General features: G+C 41.7%; 1 protein-coding gene across 1 annotated transcript in view; it reads left to right on the forward strand.

The window, feature by feature from the left end:
• Window positions 1-18,921, forward strand: part of LOC137996199 (uncharacterized) — a 260,410-nt gene that overhangs the window by 14,333 nt on the left and 227,156 nt on the right. The window contains exons 7-15 of the mRNA XM_068841623.1: window positions 2,632-2,847; window positions 4,102-4,323; window positions 5,362-5,907; window positions 7,614-7,826; window positions 9,011-9,420; window positions 11,326-11,485; window positions 12,112-12,654; window positions 14,485-15,045; window positions 16,818-17,137. Of these exons, the coding sequence (XP_068697724.1) occupies window positions 2,632-2,847; window positions 4,102-4,323; window positions 5,362-5,907; window positions 7,614-7,826; window positions 9,011-9,420; window positions 11,326-11,485; window positions 12,112-12,654; window positions 14,485-15,045; window positions 16,818-17,137 (3,191 nt within the window). The remainder of the gene's footprint in view (window positions 1-2,631; window positions 2,848-4,101; window positions 4,324-5,361; window positions 5,908-7,613; window positions 7,827-9,010; window positions 9,421-11,325; window positions 11,486-12,111; window positions 12,655-14,484; window positions 15,046-16,817; window positions 17,138-18,921) is intronic.

Consider the following 18,921-nt stretch of genomic DNA (forward strand, 5'->3'; position numbering starts at 1 on the left):
AAAATAAATTATACAACTGCATGCATTTTATTCGTCACATGAGAAGTTGGACGTTTGAATCGAAGTCGCTCCACAGCAGATTTTCCCATGTAGACCACTCGAACTTAATTCTTGGGTCGACCCAAATATGATGGGTCGAACGTAATTGTACTTTACTGAATGAATTAGGTTCGCTTCATTTGAGTACATGAAAAGTTCGACGTTTGAACTGGGCCTAATTTTCTGTATTTTTAGACTTGAGCGATCGGTAGAAGAATTAGGGGACACTTGGTGATGGTTATTGAAATTGGCATGCATCTAAGTACTTGCGTTTCTGGACATATCTGATAGCCAATCTACACTCAGTGATTGGTTCAAAGTTTTCGCGCCACTTTTTCAACCAATCAGGAGTTAAACCAAAACCAATCGCGTGCACATTTTCCCGCGCTTTGTATCGGCTACGTGTAATTACTTCGAGTTTTGATTGGTTTATTGGATTGTCTCCGTCCTTTTTGATTGGCCAAAGTAATTAGTTTGGGTTTGGTTTTACGACACCCGATTGAAACGCGCTCTATCTGATAGCCAATCTAACTTAATTGGCTAACTCAATGTTGTACCCAATTCAAATCTCCCGCGCTTAAGATTCTTTGTGTATTGTATTTGCATTAACTATTTTCAGCATCCCGTAATGCAATACGTTTTGGGGGGAACAATACAAGTTATTTATTCCTGGGACTTCAGTGAACTGGATATCCATTGTTTTTATGCAAGTAACCCCCCAAAATAAATTGTATTATGGGATTGGTGAAAAAAGCGAATTAAAATGTAGCATTCACACTTAAATGATATGCAAATACCTGGAACAAAACGTTTTATTGCTTAAGGACGGTGCCTACTATTGTTATTGCGCATACATTCTGCGCATCTCGAGATACTCGGGTTTCCTATGGGTGGTGCTTATTAATACAGGGGTATTTTTGCGTGGTTCAAAACTGTGCGGAGAAAACAGAACTTAGCAAGTGCTCTTGATATCCAAAAAGAAAATTGTGGGTAACCACGCATTTTCAGAGATAATTAACCTGCAATTTGGAAAAGAACGCCATACATTGCTTTGTATTTTAAAGCTTTTTACAAATATTGTTGCTTAATTATCTTCGAAAAATGCGTGGTTACCCCCTATTTTCTTTTAGGATTTCAATAACACTTGACAAGATCTGCTTTTCCCGCATATTCAGTAAACCGCGAAAAAATACCTTGTAATAAGTAGGCACCGTCCTTTAAAGTTAGCCGATTTGGTTTATTGACCGCTCCCTTGAGAGGCTTTTCAGGCCCGATGAAACAACTAATTGAAATATGTACAATAAATAAGTCGTTAAGAGATCCGACTTATGAAAGGGAAACCAGTTGCCTATTTATAGACGTAGCCAGGTAAGTCATAGCGACACTTGAACACGAGAACTCCAGCCTCCGCTCATAATTCTTGGGTCTTAAACTCGCCTACGCCCTGTCTCGCCCTCGCATGGGACTGGTTGCAAATGCAAAGAGTCGGTTAGGTTTAATTAAAAGGAAAAAAATGAAAAGTTAACTCTTTCAGCGTCAGTCAGTTTTTGAAATTGGAGCTGGAGTAAACTGAAGTGAACTGAAGGGGAATCAACGGTGGGTGTTTTAAGATCTTTCAAAGAAGGAATTTGACGAAAAGCTGGACATACACATGGCTTTAACGATTTTTTTAAACTCTAATTTGGTTTCCTTCTAATGTTGGAAACCTGTATCTGGCAACAGAAGCAGTTTTCAATTCAATATCTTGGATTTTTAGTCGTCTCTCAAACTCTTGTTTGTAAATAAGATTGTTGGAGATTAAAGAACCCACTCATTGTCGGAAAAATTAGGGCACAGAATTCCTGACGTCGTTGTCTGTCCCCTTCACGGCTCATTTAAGTTGGTACCTTGCTCTTTAGTGTGCCCACCCCACACCCACCCTGTCGTGGTGAACTTGAGTGATCCAGCAAACCAGTTTTTAGGTAGTGTTACTTCGTTTTCCTGGGCCTTTCCCGCTCGTTTCGAAACTGGCGAATTCACAGTATGTTTTCAATTTGGGTCTTGAACTCTAGGATCTAATATTAGACTTAACATTAAAGATGAAATGATGTATGAAATGGATCATATATGAACTGCGGATATGAAATCAAGTGAAGCCTTCAACGGGGAAGTCCTGAATTTTTCAGGCTTGTTTATGCAATTGCAAAAATTGCGCTCATAACTGCGAAGATCATAGCTTCACTTGATTTCATATCCGCAGTTCATACATGATCCATTTCATATATCATTTCATCGTTGATTCATTCCTCACGGGAACATTGGAACCCACAAATGACCAGCTCCCAACGTCAGTGGCTTCATAGCTCAATTGGTTAGAGCGTCGCACCGGTATCGCGAGGTCACGGGTTCAAACCCCGTTGAAGTCCTGAATTTTTCAGGCTTCTTTATGCAATTGCAAAAATTGCGCTCATAACTGCGAGGATCATAGCTTCACTAGACTTGAGTAAACTGTTCTAAAAGGGTGACACAGGACAGTGCCTTCGTAATCTCCCATTTTTGAAGAAAACTAATCAGTGCCATTACTTCATCCAAGCTGTTGTTGTGTTTTCGTAGGTTTTGATACTTGTGAATGGACGCGTTGTAACTTCTATTCTAAGTGCGTCAATGGCGATAACGTTAAGTGTCAGTGTAGCGCAGTGACCAGCAGTGCAAACAAGCCCATTTGCGGTTCGGACGACAAGTCCTATAAAAACGTGGACGAGATGGAGGCGGCATCTTGTAAAGAACAGAAATGGATTGTTCCCAGGCACTACGGAAGTTGTATTACTGGTAAGTTTCGATCAATTTGTATAGGTAATCGCATGATTTCGAGTGCAATTTGGAATAAATGAGCACGAGTAAAACTTCAAGCCTAACAAAATTGCACGAGCCCGTAAGGCGAGTGCAAATTGTGGTATTTGGAAATTTTACAAGTGCTCATTTATTCCAAATTGCACGGGAAAATTCATGTGATTTCTGATTACTAATATAAATGAAAAAAATTCGAAATGGTTAAACAGAAGCAACGCACGCGTATCACGCAATCACGGAAAAATTGCGCCATCCAGGGCTATCAATGCAAGAATTTCACTTAATTGCACTAATTTCACTTTTCTGCGCTCTGTTTGGGATTAATTGCCGTGCCATTAGCAGATAAACGAGCTAAATTTTTTTCATGTATATTATTAAGCGGTTTATCATGAAACGCTGTTATACCCAATCAAAGATATGACTTCGGCCAATCACAATAGACTCGTTCAGTCAATAGGGATTTTACAATCTATGGCGGCGATGTCGACGAAAACTACAATCGATATTGAATGAGTTTAAAATCGTTTAAACTTTGCTTCAACAACCATTCAACATTTCTTTTTGTTTTCGCGAATGTTGAATGAAGTTGAAACCGTTTTCCACCCTCCCCTCCCCTCTTCCAACATTGTTGAGTACGCGCGTGCGCACTAATTGGTCTCTCAGTGAGGTATCCATATGGGTATCCATAGTAACAACCGCGGCTGCAGCCTGGGACTGAATACCGAGCCTCTCGTGAAGCTTTGTTGAATCAAATGTTGACGATCTGTTGAAACCGCTTGCCCACCTCAGCAGTCAACATCGTTCAACGTCGTTCAACGAAATCGAACGGATGTCGAAGCAAATGTACGTTGAAGCCGAACTTGCCCGGGCCTTATTAACGACGTTCAATCATCGAATTTGACGCTTGGACGACAACGTGAGCACATGAATGTCAATGTTTCATTTTCTATTTTTGCTCTGAGCCGCTCGCACCAATTTGTTTTTATGATATCTCGCCCACATTCGACAACGTGAACGAGATGGAATAATCGTGAAAAGCTTACGATAGTGTGTATCTGTAAATCTGAGTGGTGGAATAAAGGTGTGATACAATGGCTAAAATAGTATTCTGAATGGGAATTTAGGATTGCATTTTAACGGTATTGAAATTTATCAGGGTGTACATGAGATCCTGCTATTGTATACGCTGTCGCCCTCATGACTCTTTAAACGGAATAATTTTCTTTCTTGCAGATCCTTCATGCGAAAGTCTGGCTTGTAAATACTACTCCTATTGCACTCTCCCGTCTTCGGGAATTGCAACATGTACCTGTCCTGAACGCGCAGCCTGTGGGAACTCTAGCAACCGCGTATGCGGGACAGATGGTCTTACATACGATAACATTTGTCATCTGACCTCTGAAGCGTGCAAGCGGTATCACGCGGTTAGAGTGCTTCATGCGGGGCTCTGCATACGTAAGTCATATTATCCTTTCCCACTGTGATGGTTTTGAGCTGTGGTGGTTTTTTATCCCTTTGTCTGTCAGTTAGTCAGGCGTATCCTGATATTTTTGAATCCGCTTGACTTTTTCTTTCCGGATTCAAAATATTTCCATCCACAGGTAGCGTATTCAAATCAAATTTGCCCGTCCACACGTATCCGAAACGTATCCGAATTCACTCTAGTGCTTAGGGCTCCTCAAGGAAACAGAGGTAACAGAGCATGCGCCATGAAGCCCTCAGCAGCCATCTTGAGAATTTGTTTCACGGTAAGGAACTGGGCTCGATCTTGTTACGTCATCCGGATAAAAAAAGAATTCCGGATTTGGCGTCCACACGGTTCCGGATTTATATCGAATTCAAGCATATCCACTCTGGAGAGCGTATTCAAAAAGTTGCGGATTCGCCTGCGAATTCACCGGATACGTGTGGACGGGGCCTCAGTGAGTCATCCAGTCAGGGCCTCTTTACACGAGCCCGGGTTGCTTTTTACCCCGGGTTGAATCACCGCGGCGGGTAGCCCTTTTGCAGTCAAATGTTTATAAGCGTTTACATGAAAACAGTAGTCAAACCGGGTCAGCTCCCCTTGCCGGGTAACCCTTCTCAAGACTCGGGTTGACCCGGCTAGAAAGGGTTGAAATTTCTTCAATTTCTTCATGTAAACACTGGCGTATCTGACCCGGGATTGTTTGAACATCACTTTTTTTGCGATTCAGCGTTCTCGCCCATGCGCAGCCTGTACCAAAATGGCTGATAACGTTAACACCAATTGATGATTGCATGGTTCGTCCGCCATTTTCCTCACTGGCAAGTAGTCACCTGCCCTTTCAACCCAGCGAAAAAGGAACTGACCCGGGTCAGCCGAGAATGACCCAACCCTCACCCAGCCCGGGCTCGTGTAAACGTAAAATTCGACGCTGAACTGACCCGAGTCGGTGTCCAACCCGGGCTCGTGTAAAGAGGCCCTCAGTCAATAACTTATTGATTACATTAATAATATCACTTCTTCAACAGAGAAACCAATAGATCTGGTGTTCGCCTTGGGTGGCGCAGCGGGGATCTCTCCAAGCACGTTCCAAAAACAAAAGAACTTTATCAAACAGTTCCTGGATACTTACTCAGCCTCTGCATCAGGCGTTCACGTTACTTTTATCAATTATGGAAGAAGCGAGATTCTTGAAGAATTTACTAACTACGATACGGACGACCTCAAGGACAAAGTCGACAAAATGCGTCTCAGCTTGGGCGGTGTTGTGGAACGTGCTTTGACCAGCGCGCAACGTGAAGCGTTTGGAGATCCAAAACCGTTGAGATCTTACGCGATAAAAGCTTTGATTGTACTGACGGGGGATAGGGTGGATGACTTAGATACAGATCTGCGAGATGCCTCATCACCGCTGATTCAAAAAGGAATTAAGATCGCGGCAGTTTCCGTGGGGAAGACAGCAGATAAGCGGAAATGGACACAGTTCAGTTCTGGCGAAGAATACGTGTTTGACTTTTCAGTTGATGGAGATCTGCCATCTTTAGTGCCAAAAGTGTATGAAGTGATAATAAAAGGTAATTTATTTTAAGACACTACTCACAGATACTATGCTGAGTGGTATTTGACGGCCGTCATTTATCCACCTGGGTGAAAGAAAAATTTTGGATAAACGTTTCCTCTCTATTAAAACAAGACGATTGTAGAGCCAGGTTTCGAACCAACAAGAATTCGACACGGTAATCACACTGCGCCGTTTCACAAAATTTTTGAGTTTTGGAGGAGACGTATTTTTTCTGGTTGACTTGGGCCAAGAGAGGATTAGGTAAGGGAACGGATCCCTATACCCCATAATAGTTTTTTTGAAATCTATTATGTAGTTTCGCAAACCTATTTGAAGTTTTCGTTCCCAATAACGCGTATATTTAAAATTTCATTACGTCATTACAACTGGCCAATCAGGTGCCTCTCTAAAAATAGCTGCGTAGCTTAAACTACATTTTAGAAAAAATCTCCCATTGGAAAAGGCCCATGTATAGGGGATCCGTTCCCTTACGTCATCCTCTATTGCTTGGCCATACTCGGGTTAAAATCCGAGTGCTTCACTGCAGGAGTCGAACTTACGAACTTCCGATGACTAGTTCGGATGCTCGTATTCAATAAAGACTCGGAGATACTTGGGAAAATTCCGAGTGCTCCACTGCAGGAATTGAACTTACGAACTTTCGATGACTAGTTCGGATGCTCGTGTTCAATAGAGACTCGGGGATACTCGGGAAAAATCCGAGTGCTCCACTGCAGGAGTCAAACTTACGAACTTTCGATGACTAGTTCGGATGCTCGTGTTCAATAGAGACTCGGGGATACTCGGGAAAAATCCGAGTGCTCCACTGCAGGAGTCGAACTTACGAACTTTCGATGACTAGTTCGGATGCTCGTGTTCAATAGAGACTCGGGGATACTCGGGAAAAATCCGAGTGCTCCACTGAAGGAGTCGAACTTACGAACTTCCGATGACTTGTTCGGATGGGTCATTAGACTTAGTCCAGATAACAACAGTTTCCTGCTAAATGAAGTTTGTGTGTGTAGTAGAGAGGTTTTACCGTTGACAATAACGGAGATTTACCTTCTACAACAACTGCGAATATTCATTGCTTTTTTAGTGTCACGTTTAGGAAAGGAACTTTATTGAAGTGTCTAGTCTTCTAGCGCTGGAGCACTAATTGGGGACACTGTAAACTGAAATCAACAAATTAACTTAAATCAAATCAAATGTTGGTTTTTGAGGAGAGAGGAATACCGGAGTCCCCGGAGGAAAACCTCTCGGCACGGAGTAGAGAACCAACAAACTCAACGCCCATATGACGCAGAGTCTGGGAATCGAACCCGGGCAGGAACCCATGACCCGGAGCCTACAACTCTACTGTGTTCGTGTAACGGCGTTTTCACAGACCGATTTATTTTTACATTGAATTTCCCGCGAATGAGACTCTCACATGAGCCCGATGACCAATTACAAGAAATTAAGCTGACGTCATAGGGTCACCGAACCGGAACTGCCTTTGTTTTTTTCCGGAAAAGATAGTCTAAAAATAGATCGGTCTGTAAAAATGCCGTTACATAGGCCCAATATGGGAGCTGTAGGCTCCGGGTCATGGTTTTCTGGCCCGGGCCACATTGGTGGGAGGCGAGTGCTATCGCCACTGCGCCATCCCTGCACCCTGAGTGTTGTTTGATCCGTAGATAGTACCTCAAGCGTTATATGCTTCTCTAAACGTTTTAGATCCATGCGAGAAAAAGGTTTGCGAACACTTCTCACAGTGTGTTTCATATGACGATGGAAGAACTGAATGTGCATGCAATGACCAGTGCGCTCAAGTTGAAGAGCCCGTGTGTGGATCAGATGGACTGGATTACAGCAATGAATGTGTTCTCAAGGCTAGTGCCTGCCAGAAAAGCCGAGATCTGACCTTAGCCGATTACAAACCTTGTGGAGGTAAGAACTTAGCACCAAAACAGTGAAATTATTGACAGAAACAATTTAATATTTGTACTTGATAATAACATAGTCACCTTCGCACAGTCGGCCACCTGTATTTCTTGTTTACTTCTTGTTATAGAGTTAGTCAGTCAGTCAGTTAGTTATTCAGTCCGTCAGAATCAGTCAATCAATCAGTCAGTCAGTCAGTCAATCAATCAATCAATCAATCAATCAATCAGTCAGTCAGTCAGTCAGTCAGTCAGTCAGTCAGTCTGTAAGTCAGTCAGTTCATCAGTCAGTCAGTCTCAGTCAATCAATCAATCAGTCAGTCAGTCAATCAATCAATCAATCAATCAATCAATCAGTCAGTCAGTCAGTCAGTCTGTAAGTCAGTCAGTTCGTCAGTCAGTCAGTCTCAGTCAATCAATCAGTCAGTCAATCAATCAATCAATCAATCAATCAGTCAGTCAGTCAGTCAGTCAGTCAGTCTGTAAGTCAGTCAGTTCGTCAGTCAGTCAGTCTCAGTCAATCAATCAATCAGTCAGTCAGTCAATCAATCAATCAATCAATCAGTCAGTCAGTCAGTCAGTCTGTAAGTCAGTCAGTTCGTCAGTCAGTCAGTCTCAGTCAATCAATCAGTCAGTCAATCAATCAATCAATCAATCAATCAATCAGTCAGTCAGTCAGTCAGTCAGTAAGTCAGTTCGTGAGGTAGAAAACTGAAGAAGCAGTTGGCTTATTCACCCGTTCCTATTCACGCAGCTCGTAGACTATTACGTCCTCTTAATTGTCAAATTAAAACAGAGCCCTTCTTTTTAACTGCACGTCAAAAAAAACTATTTGAACTTCACGGAGCAGTGATGAGAGCAATTCTCTATTACCCAAATGTGTCCTGAATTTGATTCATGGTTATGCTTAGGATTTTTCTATTTCGCTGTCCAAAGAGTAATTAATGTTTACATGTTGTTGTTGTATGTAATAATAGAAAAAAAATTGTCTAAATAATTTCGTGTACAGTCTGGCTTGCCACGATTAGTAACAACTTAAACTGTTTCTTGTAAATAAATAAAACTTGAAAACTTAAAAACTTGAAAACTTGAGTTTTTTCCCGGTAGTCCTGTTTTACTTTTTTTGTCTGAATTATGTGGACGAATAGCCACTCTTTGAAGTCAATTTGCCCTTTTTTTCATATTTTGTAGCATGTGGTCACGCTATGGACATTGCGATCATAATGGATTCGTCACGAACTGTTGGATGGAACAACTTTGAGACCCTGAAAGTTGCTCTTGCTAAGTTCACCGATTATTTCGATGTGTCCGAAGAAGGAACTCACTTTGGACTGATTTCGTTCAAGCAAGATCCTGTCCTTGACTTCGATTTTGCGAACTCGTCATTTTACAACCCTTTGTTACTCAAACAGAAGATCGTGGACAGAAAATATGACCCAGGGCTCACGAGAATGGACAAGGCATTGACACTGGCAAATACAAAGTTGTTTACTGATAGGGGTGGGGCGAGGAAAGACGTTCCAAAGTTCTTAATTGTTGTTACCAATGGTAAATCCAGCGAGGGATCTCAACCTTTCTCCGGTGTTCTTGAATCTTTGAAGGTAAGTTTGTCTTGTTTTATAGTTCTGCGCAGTTCTTTTCTTTTATTGGCGATCTTACGGTCTTCGACGGCGATATTAACGAAAAAGTTAAAATTGGAAGTTTTTCAATCGCTCTTGTGATTACTTCAGTTCGTTTATTTTACAATAAATGAGCAAATGAGCAATTTGTCGCGCGCTGAATAGGCTAACTTTTATCATCTATAATAGGTCATTCTGGAAAGGTGCAGGGAACTGGGGAGAGTTTCAAATTTGAACCAATCGATAAATAGCCCATTTCCGAGTTGCTGCATGCCTCAGTTTCAAAGCGAGTCCTGGTGCACAACCATTGAAATGGAAATGAGTTGCGTATTCTTATGCAAATCAAACTCATTTCCCTTACAATAGTTGACCACCAAGACTCACTTCGAAACCGAGACAAACAGCAACTCGGAAATGGCACATTGAATGACACCATCACATGAAAGATAACATTTAGATTGGCCATTTGTCCAAGTTTGATGCTCTTAGGTCGAACTAAAACCAAGGTACGAACTTTAAAACAGTTCAAAAACTCATTCATAATTTATGAGGCTAACTGCCTATCAAAAAATCGATAAAACCTCACGTGTATGAACCTTTATCCCTGGTAATCTATATCATTCTGAAAACCTCGGTCAGTGGCGGCTTTGATTTCAGTCCCATTTCAGATAAAACACTGCTGCTCGTTTTTTAAACACTACTTAAAAATCTGTACAAACATCTCTAATTTTGAGGCGGCGTCTCCCAAAACCGTATAAACTCTTAAAATTTTTGACTATTTCTCTAATATTCATAGAAATAGGCAAGCAAAGTGATTTTCACCTCAACTATTTCCAAAGAGTAGGTCCATGACAGGATTTTACGGTTGTCCCAAATCTGATAAAGATTTTAAAGAGTTTATATGGTTTTGGGAGACGCAGACTCAAAATTAGAGACTTTTATATGAATCTTCAACTATGTTTTAAAGTCCGTAACTTGGTCTCTGTTCGGCCGAAAAGCATCAAACTTGGACACACGATGCCACACTTCTGACTAGTTTAACAGGACTCGAAATTTACAGTGCTACGCGCCTTACCGTGATCATCCAACAAACTTTCACATTTGACAACTACGTGTAAGTACGTCAACTCAAACAACCTATTCAACGGTGTTCAACTTACAACCGTGCGAACTTTGTAAGGAGGGTTGACTGACAATCAAATTCGCACACCCTGATTGGCGTATAAGTTTTAAAAAACATTGTTAGGTGGCCGCGGTAAGGCGCGTCGCAATGTAAAACAGGACACGAAAATTTAGACGCAATTTCACAAGGTTTAGTTGCAAAGTCATCGCGTTGTATTGTGTTGCCAGCGATTTAACAGAACAAAATATGAGCCCGCAACGCTTGTGAGTAAAGAAACCGCTGAAAATGGCAGCTAAATTATCTTCAGATTATGATTGAAAGAAAATTCGTGGCGAGGAAGAAAATAAATTTTTCATTCCTCTATTTACTTCAGCAAACGTAGCGGCAAAGTGGCAACTGCTAACCCATTTATTTCGAAAGAACGGAGGTGAAAACTATAGTCGCAAAGGGTAAAAATCCAGTTGAAAATGCAAGTTTTGAGCCCTGAGATATGTATAAACAGCTGAGAGCGAAGACCATGTCAACCATCGGGTTTTCTAGTTGGCCTTCATATTACCTATTTCTATTCAATGTTTTTTTAAAAATATCCTCTCTTATCCACCCCTGTATTCCTTGCAAAAGTTCTATTTTCTGGGAAATTTACGAGGGTAACTGCGTTGTGGAGTTAAGATCGTACGTAATAAGAGTGGTCTAAGAATGATAAAAGGTGCCTCGATGACCCTCGCTGTCATCAGCTTAATCATCTTTTCAAATACTGATTGCAGGCGAAGGGAGTTCATGTAATGGCTGTTGGTGTTGGAGGTGGAGTGGACAGTAATGAACTACGGAGTATCGCCATGAATAATTCGGAAAATGTCATGAAGCTATCTTCGTTTGATCGACTCGCAGGGAGCTTGAGGAATCTAACCAAAGAATTGTGTCGAGGTACGGATACGAACTTGGTTTTTAAGGTTCTGTTAATGCCACTGCGTTGTAATGGTGGAAGATTACAAAAAATATTTTGGAGTGTTACACACGCTAAAAGGAAATAAACAAAGTCTGGTAAGAAAGAAAAAGCAAGAACCACAAAACAGACATATAAAGACTGTTTCAAGAGCACAAGGTTCACAAATGCATTGTTTCAGTTTAAATTATTGTAAACGGGAAAATTTGGCACATCCCATTTGTCCAATTCTCCTTCTAAGTATAGCCAATTTCCGAGTTGCTGCATTCCTCAGTTTCAAAGCGAGTCCTGGTGCACAACCATTCAAATGGAAATTAGTTGCGTATTCTTATGCAAATCAAACTCATTTCCCGTACAATAGTTGAGCACCAAGACTCACTACGAAACCGAGACTAACAGCAACTCGGAAATGGCCCATTGCCCTACACGAACGAAATTCAAAGATGTGGGGGAGGGGGTAGATGGAGTGGAGTTTTAAAATCGGACTGTCAGGTTGGCCGATTAGATCACGATTATTATTTAGAGAATAATTACATGTTTCTTCTCGTTTTCCGGTGCAGTGGTGTTTCTCTCAACTTCAAGAGTTCCCTTTTTTTTCCTTTCACAGCGATAGAACCACTGAACCTTGTTTTTGCGATCAATGCAAACGCCAAATCTGCCAAGCAAAATTTCGAGCGAATGACACAGACCATCACCTCCGTTATTGACTCATACGGGCAAAGGAATATAACCTATGGATTGATTGTGTACGGTGACACTGCAGTGTCTCGAATCCAACTGACGGAGAGATTCAAGGATGGTGAACAATTAAAAAGCTTTGTCAAGATGGTTCAACGTGGGAGCGGTGGGTCTGATTTGACAGCTGCCCTGGAGAACGCAAGGGATTTATTCAGTGGCGAAATACCCGAACGACGCGATGTATTGGTTGTTATAACCGATAGCAAAGCGACTGGAGACAAAAGAAGATTGATACCCATCGCGGACGAATTACATGAAATGCGAATCAAGGTAATCACTGTTGCCATGGGAAACGAGTCAGATCCCGGAGAACTGCGTCGATTATCGCCCAGGAAAAAGAACAGCTTACAATCCCAAGCCAAGGAAAGTCCCAAACAACTTGCAGATAGAATTATGAAGGAGGCTATTAAACGTAAGTTTGTGTAGGATTTTTAATAGAATACGTGGAAAAATACGTTCATTCTGGTTGGCCAAGAGAAATGTAGTTTTCAGGTAACACAGTGCAGCAAGACGAAAGAGATAAGAGAAATGTCCCTTGCACTTATCTGGACAATATAAGCAATGGTCTAAGTTACAAAGATATACATTCACATATATAGAGGATATTACATGGCCGCGCAGAGATACGAAAGTCATCGAAAGGCGCGATTTTTATATGTAACCATAGCAACAGTGATCTTTTCACGTGTGAAGATATCATGTTTTCGCGCGAAAACTCACCTGGTATTTTATTGGTGTTTATGTAGTAAATACATTTCTTTCACAGTGCAGAAGGCGTTAATTTTCGCGCAAAAAGAGGTAACAAATCAAGCATTTTGATTGGTCAAAACTCACAGATAGCCAATCAAATACTAGCTCGCGATGGTGGAATTTTTGGTTGATTACATGATACCCGTGCGTTATGTCTGTTATTAATAAGTATTAATATGATCTTTCTCGTGCAATTTGGAATAAATAAACACTCTTTTTCTTTTCCAAAGACTACAAATTGCACTCGCCCTACTCATTGATTCTAAATTGCATTCGAAATCATGTGACGTACCTACAAAAAGCTTCAGTGCAGTATTTGAACCGTGCTTCCAGTTTTTTGACACGTCCATATGGCAAGATTTAAATTAACTAACGAAAGAGTCATTAAATCTCTCATAATTCCTCGGTAGTGCATTCGCTAGTCCTCCTTGGTGTAGTAGAAAACTATTGTAGTTCCCATTCCTCTCATGCGAAATCTCTTTGTGCGTTCTCCTAGTGACCGGTTATGGAAACAGTACACATGAAGTGACCCGCTGTTCCCGCGACGTATTAGGGAGCTTAAGCAACGACAACGGCGACGGCAACGAGAACGTCACAAATTTGCATACTTAGTGGGCAAAAACAATAGCTTTGCACGCCCTGCACGTGCGTTTTTCACTTTTGTCCATTTCGTTGCCGTCGTCAGCAAAACAACAACGTGAAATAGCCAAGTTTTTGGTTTTATGAAGAACGTCAGCACTTGAGGATAAATTTTCAATTTCTCTCCTAAAATGGAGTGGCGTTCCGACTGGTGTCATCTTTGAGGAAATACCACACCCTTGTCATATTAAAAACGTTGAAATAGTCACGAAGCGATTAAAATAACACAAATTTATATTTTGAGATGACGTTCTCGTTGCCGTCGCCGTTGTCGTTGCTTAAGTTCCCTATTGGGGAGCTTAAGATCTACGACGACGACGTCGACGAAAACGCCACAAAACAACGATATCATTGGTTAAAAGAGCATAAGTAATCGTGCTGCACGTGCAGCACGGATTTTAGCTCATATTTTTGCCGTTCTCTGCGTGACGACGACGTGAAATCACTAAATTTTAGGTTTTGACGACAACGTGAGCATGCAATAGGGAATCTTTCATTCTCCATTTTCAGTCTGAAACCGCTCGTACCAATTTATTTTTAGGATACTTCGCCCACATTGTACGAAGTGAACGTGATGGAATAATCGCGAAAAACTTTTACTAGAGCAAAGTTCTATTTTGAAGTGACGTTTTCGTCGACGTCGCCGTCGTAGATCTTAAGGTCCCTATTGCCTATTGTGCCTCGACCTTAAATAGGCTTAGAAGTTATAACTTACTACCTTTACGTGTCCTAAAAACATTTCTGCGAATAAAAATGGGTGTGTGTGTGCCTCGGCCCTTCTTGTTGGGAAACCGGGTGTTTTTCACTCGCAATGCCCTTTGACTATTGTATAACATTTTGTTTTTATCCCTAGCCATCGAATATGTTCCTTTGTTGGACATTGGCTTTGCCCTCAGCGCCACGTCTCCTTCTTACGCCGCCGCGAATTTCGAAAAGATGAAGTCTGTCATACATTCCATAATCGACCAGTACAGTATCGATCGAGTTAAGTATGGCTTGGTTGTTTATGGGGACGATGCCGAGATAAACTTTGACTTCCAACGAAGTTTCCCCAAGGATGAAGACCTTTACCGGTATCTGTCGATTGCAACTCCCACAGAAGGTGGCTCAAACTTGGAGGAAGGATTGAAAAAAGGCCAGGAGCTTTTCACAGCTGGAGGGACGCGTCCAGATGCGCAGAAGGTTCTAGTTGTGTTTACAGATCACACGTTTAGAGGAGACGCAAAGAAGGCAGAGACTGTAACGAGGGAGCTCAAAGGTAATGGTATCAAGGTGATTGCGATTGGACTGGGACGTGAAAGTGATCGAAAAGAATTGGGTGGTGTTGCCTCGAACCGACGCCATGTAATCCCAGCAAAGAGGACGGACAGTTCAGAAGAACTGGCCAAAGAAGTCATAGCACTTGGGTTGGAAGGTATGTATTGTTTAGTTTGATCAGAAGCTCATTAATTAACCCTTTCACTGCCGATGGCTTCCCCATTGACGAGTAAAATCGTCTGGCGTTAGACAGAGTAAAATCTATAAGTGTCAATTTGCATTTTTGGCCGTGAAAGGGTTATGGGGAGCCTCTATTTTCGTTAATTCCTTGAGTCAAGCCTTTCCCGCGTAAATTTATTTTTAGAAACAAATTTTTTTCCCGCGAAAAGTATCATATTTCCCTTGACGCTGAGGTTGCTCTCTTTTGATTGGCTTTTACAACAATGGGCGTGCTGAATGTCCCAGTGGAGGCGTTCTGTAAATAAGTCTACTCGGGAAAGGGTTTACCCCAAGGCCAGGAAGGGAAGATAGAGGCTGCCCTTTACTGAGCGCGTGGTTTGATGCAAAGGACAGGGAGTGTCTGAGAGAATCTCTTCCTGTACCTTGAGATCAAAACAGCCGTTCCACAGGATTTTCTTGTCCGTTAAAAAATGCATCTGGCAAGATAGACCAGACTTGAAATCTTAGGGTGACCCCTAGACTCTGGTTGTCGGTATTTTTGTCGACCGGTTGGCTCAGTCAGTGGTTGAACATTGGACCCCTCACTCAGAAACTTTAAGTAACTGAGGAGAAAGTGCTGCCTTTTTTTGATGACATCTGCAAATGGTTAGACTCTCTAGTCTTCTCCGATAGGGACTATAAACCGTAGGCCACGTCTCACTGCCATTCAATGTTCGTAACTCTGTGGGACGTAAGTAAAAGAACCCACACACTATTCGCAAAGAGAGCGCTCGCCTCTCACCAATGTGGCCCGGGTTCGATTCCCAGACTCGGCGTCATATGTGGGTTGGGTTTGTTGGTTCTCTACTCTGCACCGAGAGGTTTTTCTCTGGGTACTCTGGTTTTCTCCTGTTTTCAAAAACCAACATTTGATGTGATTTGGGTAAATTTCTTGATTTCAGTTTACAGTGTCCCCAATTGGTGCTCCATCGCTAGAAGACTTAATACTTAAATGGAATTCCTTTCCTTTCCCTTCTTTTCCCGTTTTTGTGGTATATCGTGGTTGGGGAGGGAAAAGCGCTCGTTGTTCCATCTTTGTAAGGGACTCCGTGTCCTGTTATAGACTCTCCCTTGTTCTACCTCCTACCATATGCTACCCTTTTGTAAATATTTTATATTCATTTTTATGGCGTTTTTGTTTTCAAATGACGGCTTGTCCAAATGTGTGATCTGATTGGCTGAATGCACTCTGGCGAATCACGCGGGAAACAACACGTCAGCTATTTTTCGTTTTACACGAAATTCAGTCCCGGTGCGCATTGACGTTTGGGTTTGTTTGTTTGTTTGTTTGTTATTTATTTATTTGGTCGAGCAGGTTGAAGTATTGGCAGCTATACAGCTGATGGTGACCTGCTATACCCACCCACCCATACACTCACGAAGGACAGCCACAACACCGGGAACTTGATCCCCTACTCTTCTTGAATAGTGTGTGGGTTCTTTAACGTCCCACAGGGAACTTATGAACATCAATGATATTTGTGAAACAGGGTCTAAGGTTTATAGTCCTTATCCGAGAAGACTTGAAAGTCTAACCATTTGCCGATGTTATTACAAAGGCAGTACTTTCTCCTCAGTTATTTTTAAGACCCGGAGTGTTGGTCCGGCCGGAGTCGAACTCACGACCTTCCGCATGGCAGCCCGGTGCTCAGCCAACTGAGTGAATGTGGGCCTTCTTATTAAGAAAGTTTGTCCCTCTTTTCTCGATAGAAATCCCCGACGTTCCCACGGTGGATCTGGCGTTTGCCTTGAGCGCCACTGCCGCAGATGCTGATGAAACATTTAAACTGATGAGAGACACTATCGCAGCCTTCGCTGACATGTACGGCATGTCAAAGATTAAGTATGCGCTAATAGGTTATGGCCAGACATCAAAAGTTTGGTTTGACTTTCAAAGTCAACCGTCGGATTTCGATGCTCTTCTCAAGATGCTGAATCGGACAACAAGGGAGAAGGGCGTTGTGAGATTGGACAAAGCTGTCGACGAAGCGAGAAAACTGTTCGATGGAAGTAGACCATCAGCTCGAAAGGTGAGGCCCTTAAACATTGATCTGCCTCCAATTGTTCCAGGCCTCGGAAAAGTTTCCTCGTGTTAGGCTCTTTATGTTTTCGCGGCCTCGAGCACGATACGTCCCTTTGAAACCCACAAGACTGGCAACTCTGTGTCCTATTCTTTGCCAACAGTTTATCGGTTTTGTTAACCTCCGACAGAGTTCATGGAGAAGGGTTGTGAAATGGAACCAACGTTTCACTGCCCTTATCCGGGACGGCAATAGACTGTTTTCATAAATGGCGGGCAAAAAATTCTTCTTTTATCTTTGTGCCATTCATCCTCACTAGCCTCACTTTGGAGAAAAAGTTCGTTTGGATTTTTTTCGTGCTAACGAGGCTAGCGAGGTTGATTAGCATAAAGACAAAAGAATAATTACTTAACCGCCATTTATGAATACGGTCTATGAAAAAGACTTTTCAAATTTCAAGTTTGCACTGAGTTTTCACATCAATTAGTGACTATACCGGTTTGCTCAATTTGACCATAATCTATCCAATTCTTAGTGCTAGCACTAGGAAAGGAAATGAGTTACCCAAGGAAAGTGAAAATTCTTTGACCAGGGTGGAAATTGAAGTCATGAAGTCATGATGCTGAGATTTATGGCACTAAAACTTACCATTTGGTAAATAAATTTTGTAATGGAATTTTGGGTTGCCGTCACCAGTGCTTAAGGAGGCTCGAAATAGTTTCTCCTTTTTTCACACAAATAAACATATTCTGTTCTTAGATATGGTGAGGGTAATCATATCAAGGCGAAATTTGGCCAGGGTATAAAGTACCCATCATAGATTTCTTGCATCACATTTTCCTTTAAAATACCGTTACCATGGCAACAATAGAAGGCATTTCTTTGAGCCTTAAAATCAATATATATTGTCTTTTTTGAAAAAAACGGCAGTGTGCAATCTTCCCATACAGCGTTTCCAGATAATGTTAGAAATAATCTCCAAAATATTTAAAATTCAAAATCTGTAGGCCAATTTTTCAGAAGAAATCATTTCTTTTGAAATATGTCTCTAATTTTTTTTTTCACCTATAGATTTTTTTAAAATTTCGAAGATAAACATTTTAAATTAATACAAGTTAACATACCAAAAATTAAAAAGCAGAGAAGCAGAGACATAAACGAGTGAAGATGCAAAATCACGAAAAATGAGGGGGTTACAAGATCAGCATTTACGCATGCGTGAACCGCTCATTCGAGTCCGCGCGTTAAAGCCCAGTTACACGGGCAACATTTTTCGTGCAACTTGTCGCACAGCAATGTTTCGTTGCAAGTTGAGATGTTTTGTTGCGCGTATTACCACCACCTTGCGCAACAAATTTCCATGTTGCAAAAAGTAAAAGCGACGTCTACTTTTTGAAACATAAAAATTTGTTGCACAAGAAGGTGGCACTACGAGCAACATAAGTCCGCGCACGAGTGGAGCTACATACTAACACAAACGGATTTAAGTGACGGTTTTCAACCGTTTGTGAAAGGTTTCGTGAATAAGAGATGTATATTTATATTCTATGTATATAAGAATTACAACAAAGGTGAGAGAAATCAGCGGTATTTGTTTATTTTCCGGCGAACTATTTTGAATCATGAGCTGACGCAAGCAGCTTTAGAATTGCGTGTGTGGCTTACGTGCACGCGCTCAGCTGAAAACCCTTTCCTTTTCTCCTATGAAAGGTACGTAGGGGCATTCATGGAATGAAGCGATACACTTGCGAAGTTAAGTATCTGAACACTGCATTTACCAGTCTCTTCTTTCC

Source organism: Montipora foliosa, chromosome 3 (genome assembly GCF_036669935.1).
Source record: "Montipora foliosa isolate CH-2021 chromosome 3, ASM3666993v2, whole genome shotgun sequence".
NCBI lineage: Eukaryota > Metazoa > Cnidaria > Anthozoa > Scleractinia > Acroporidae > Montipora > Montipora foliosa.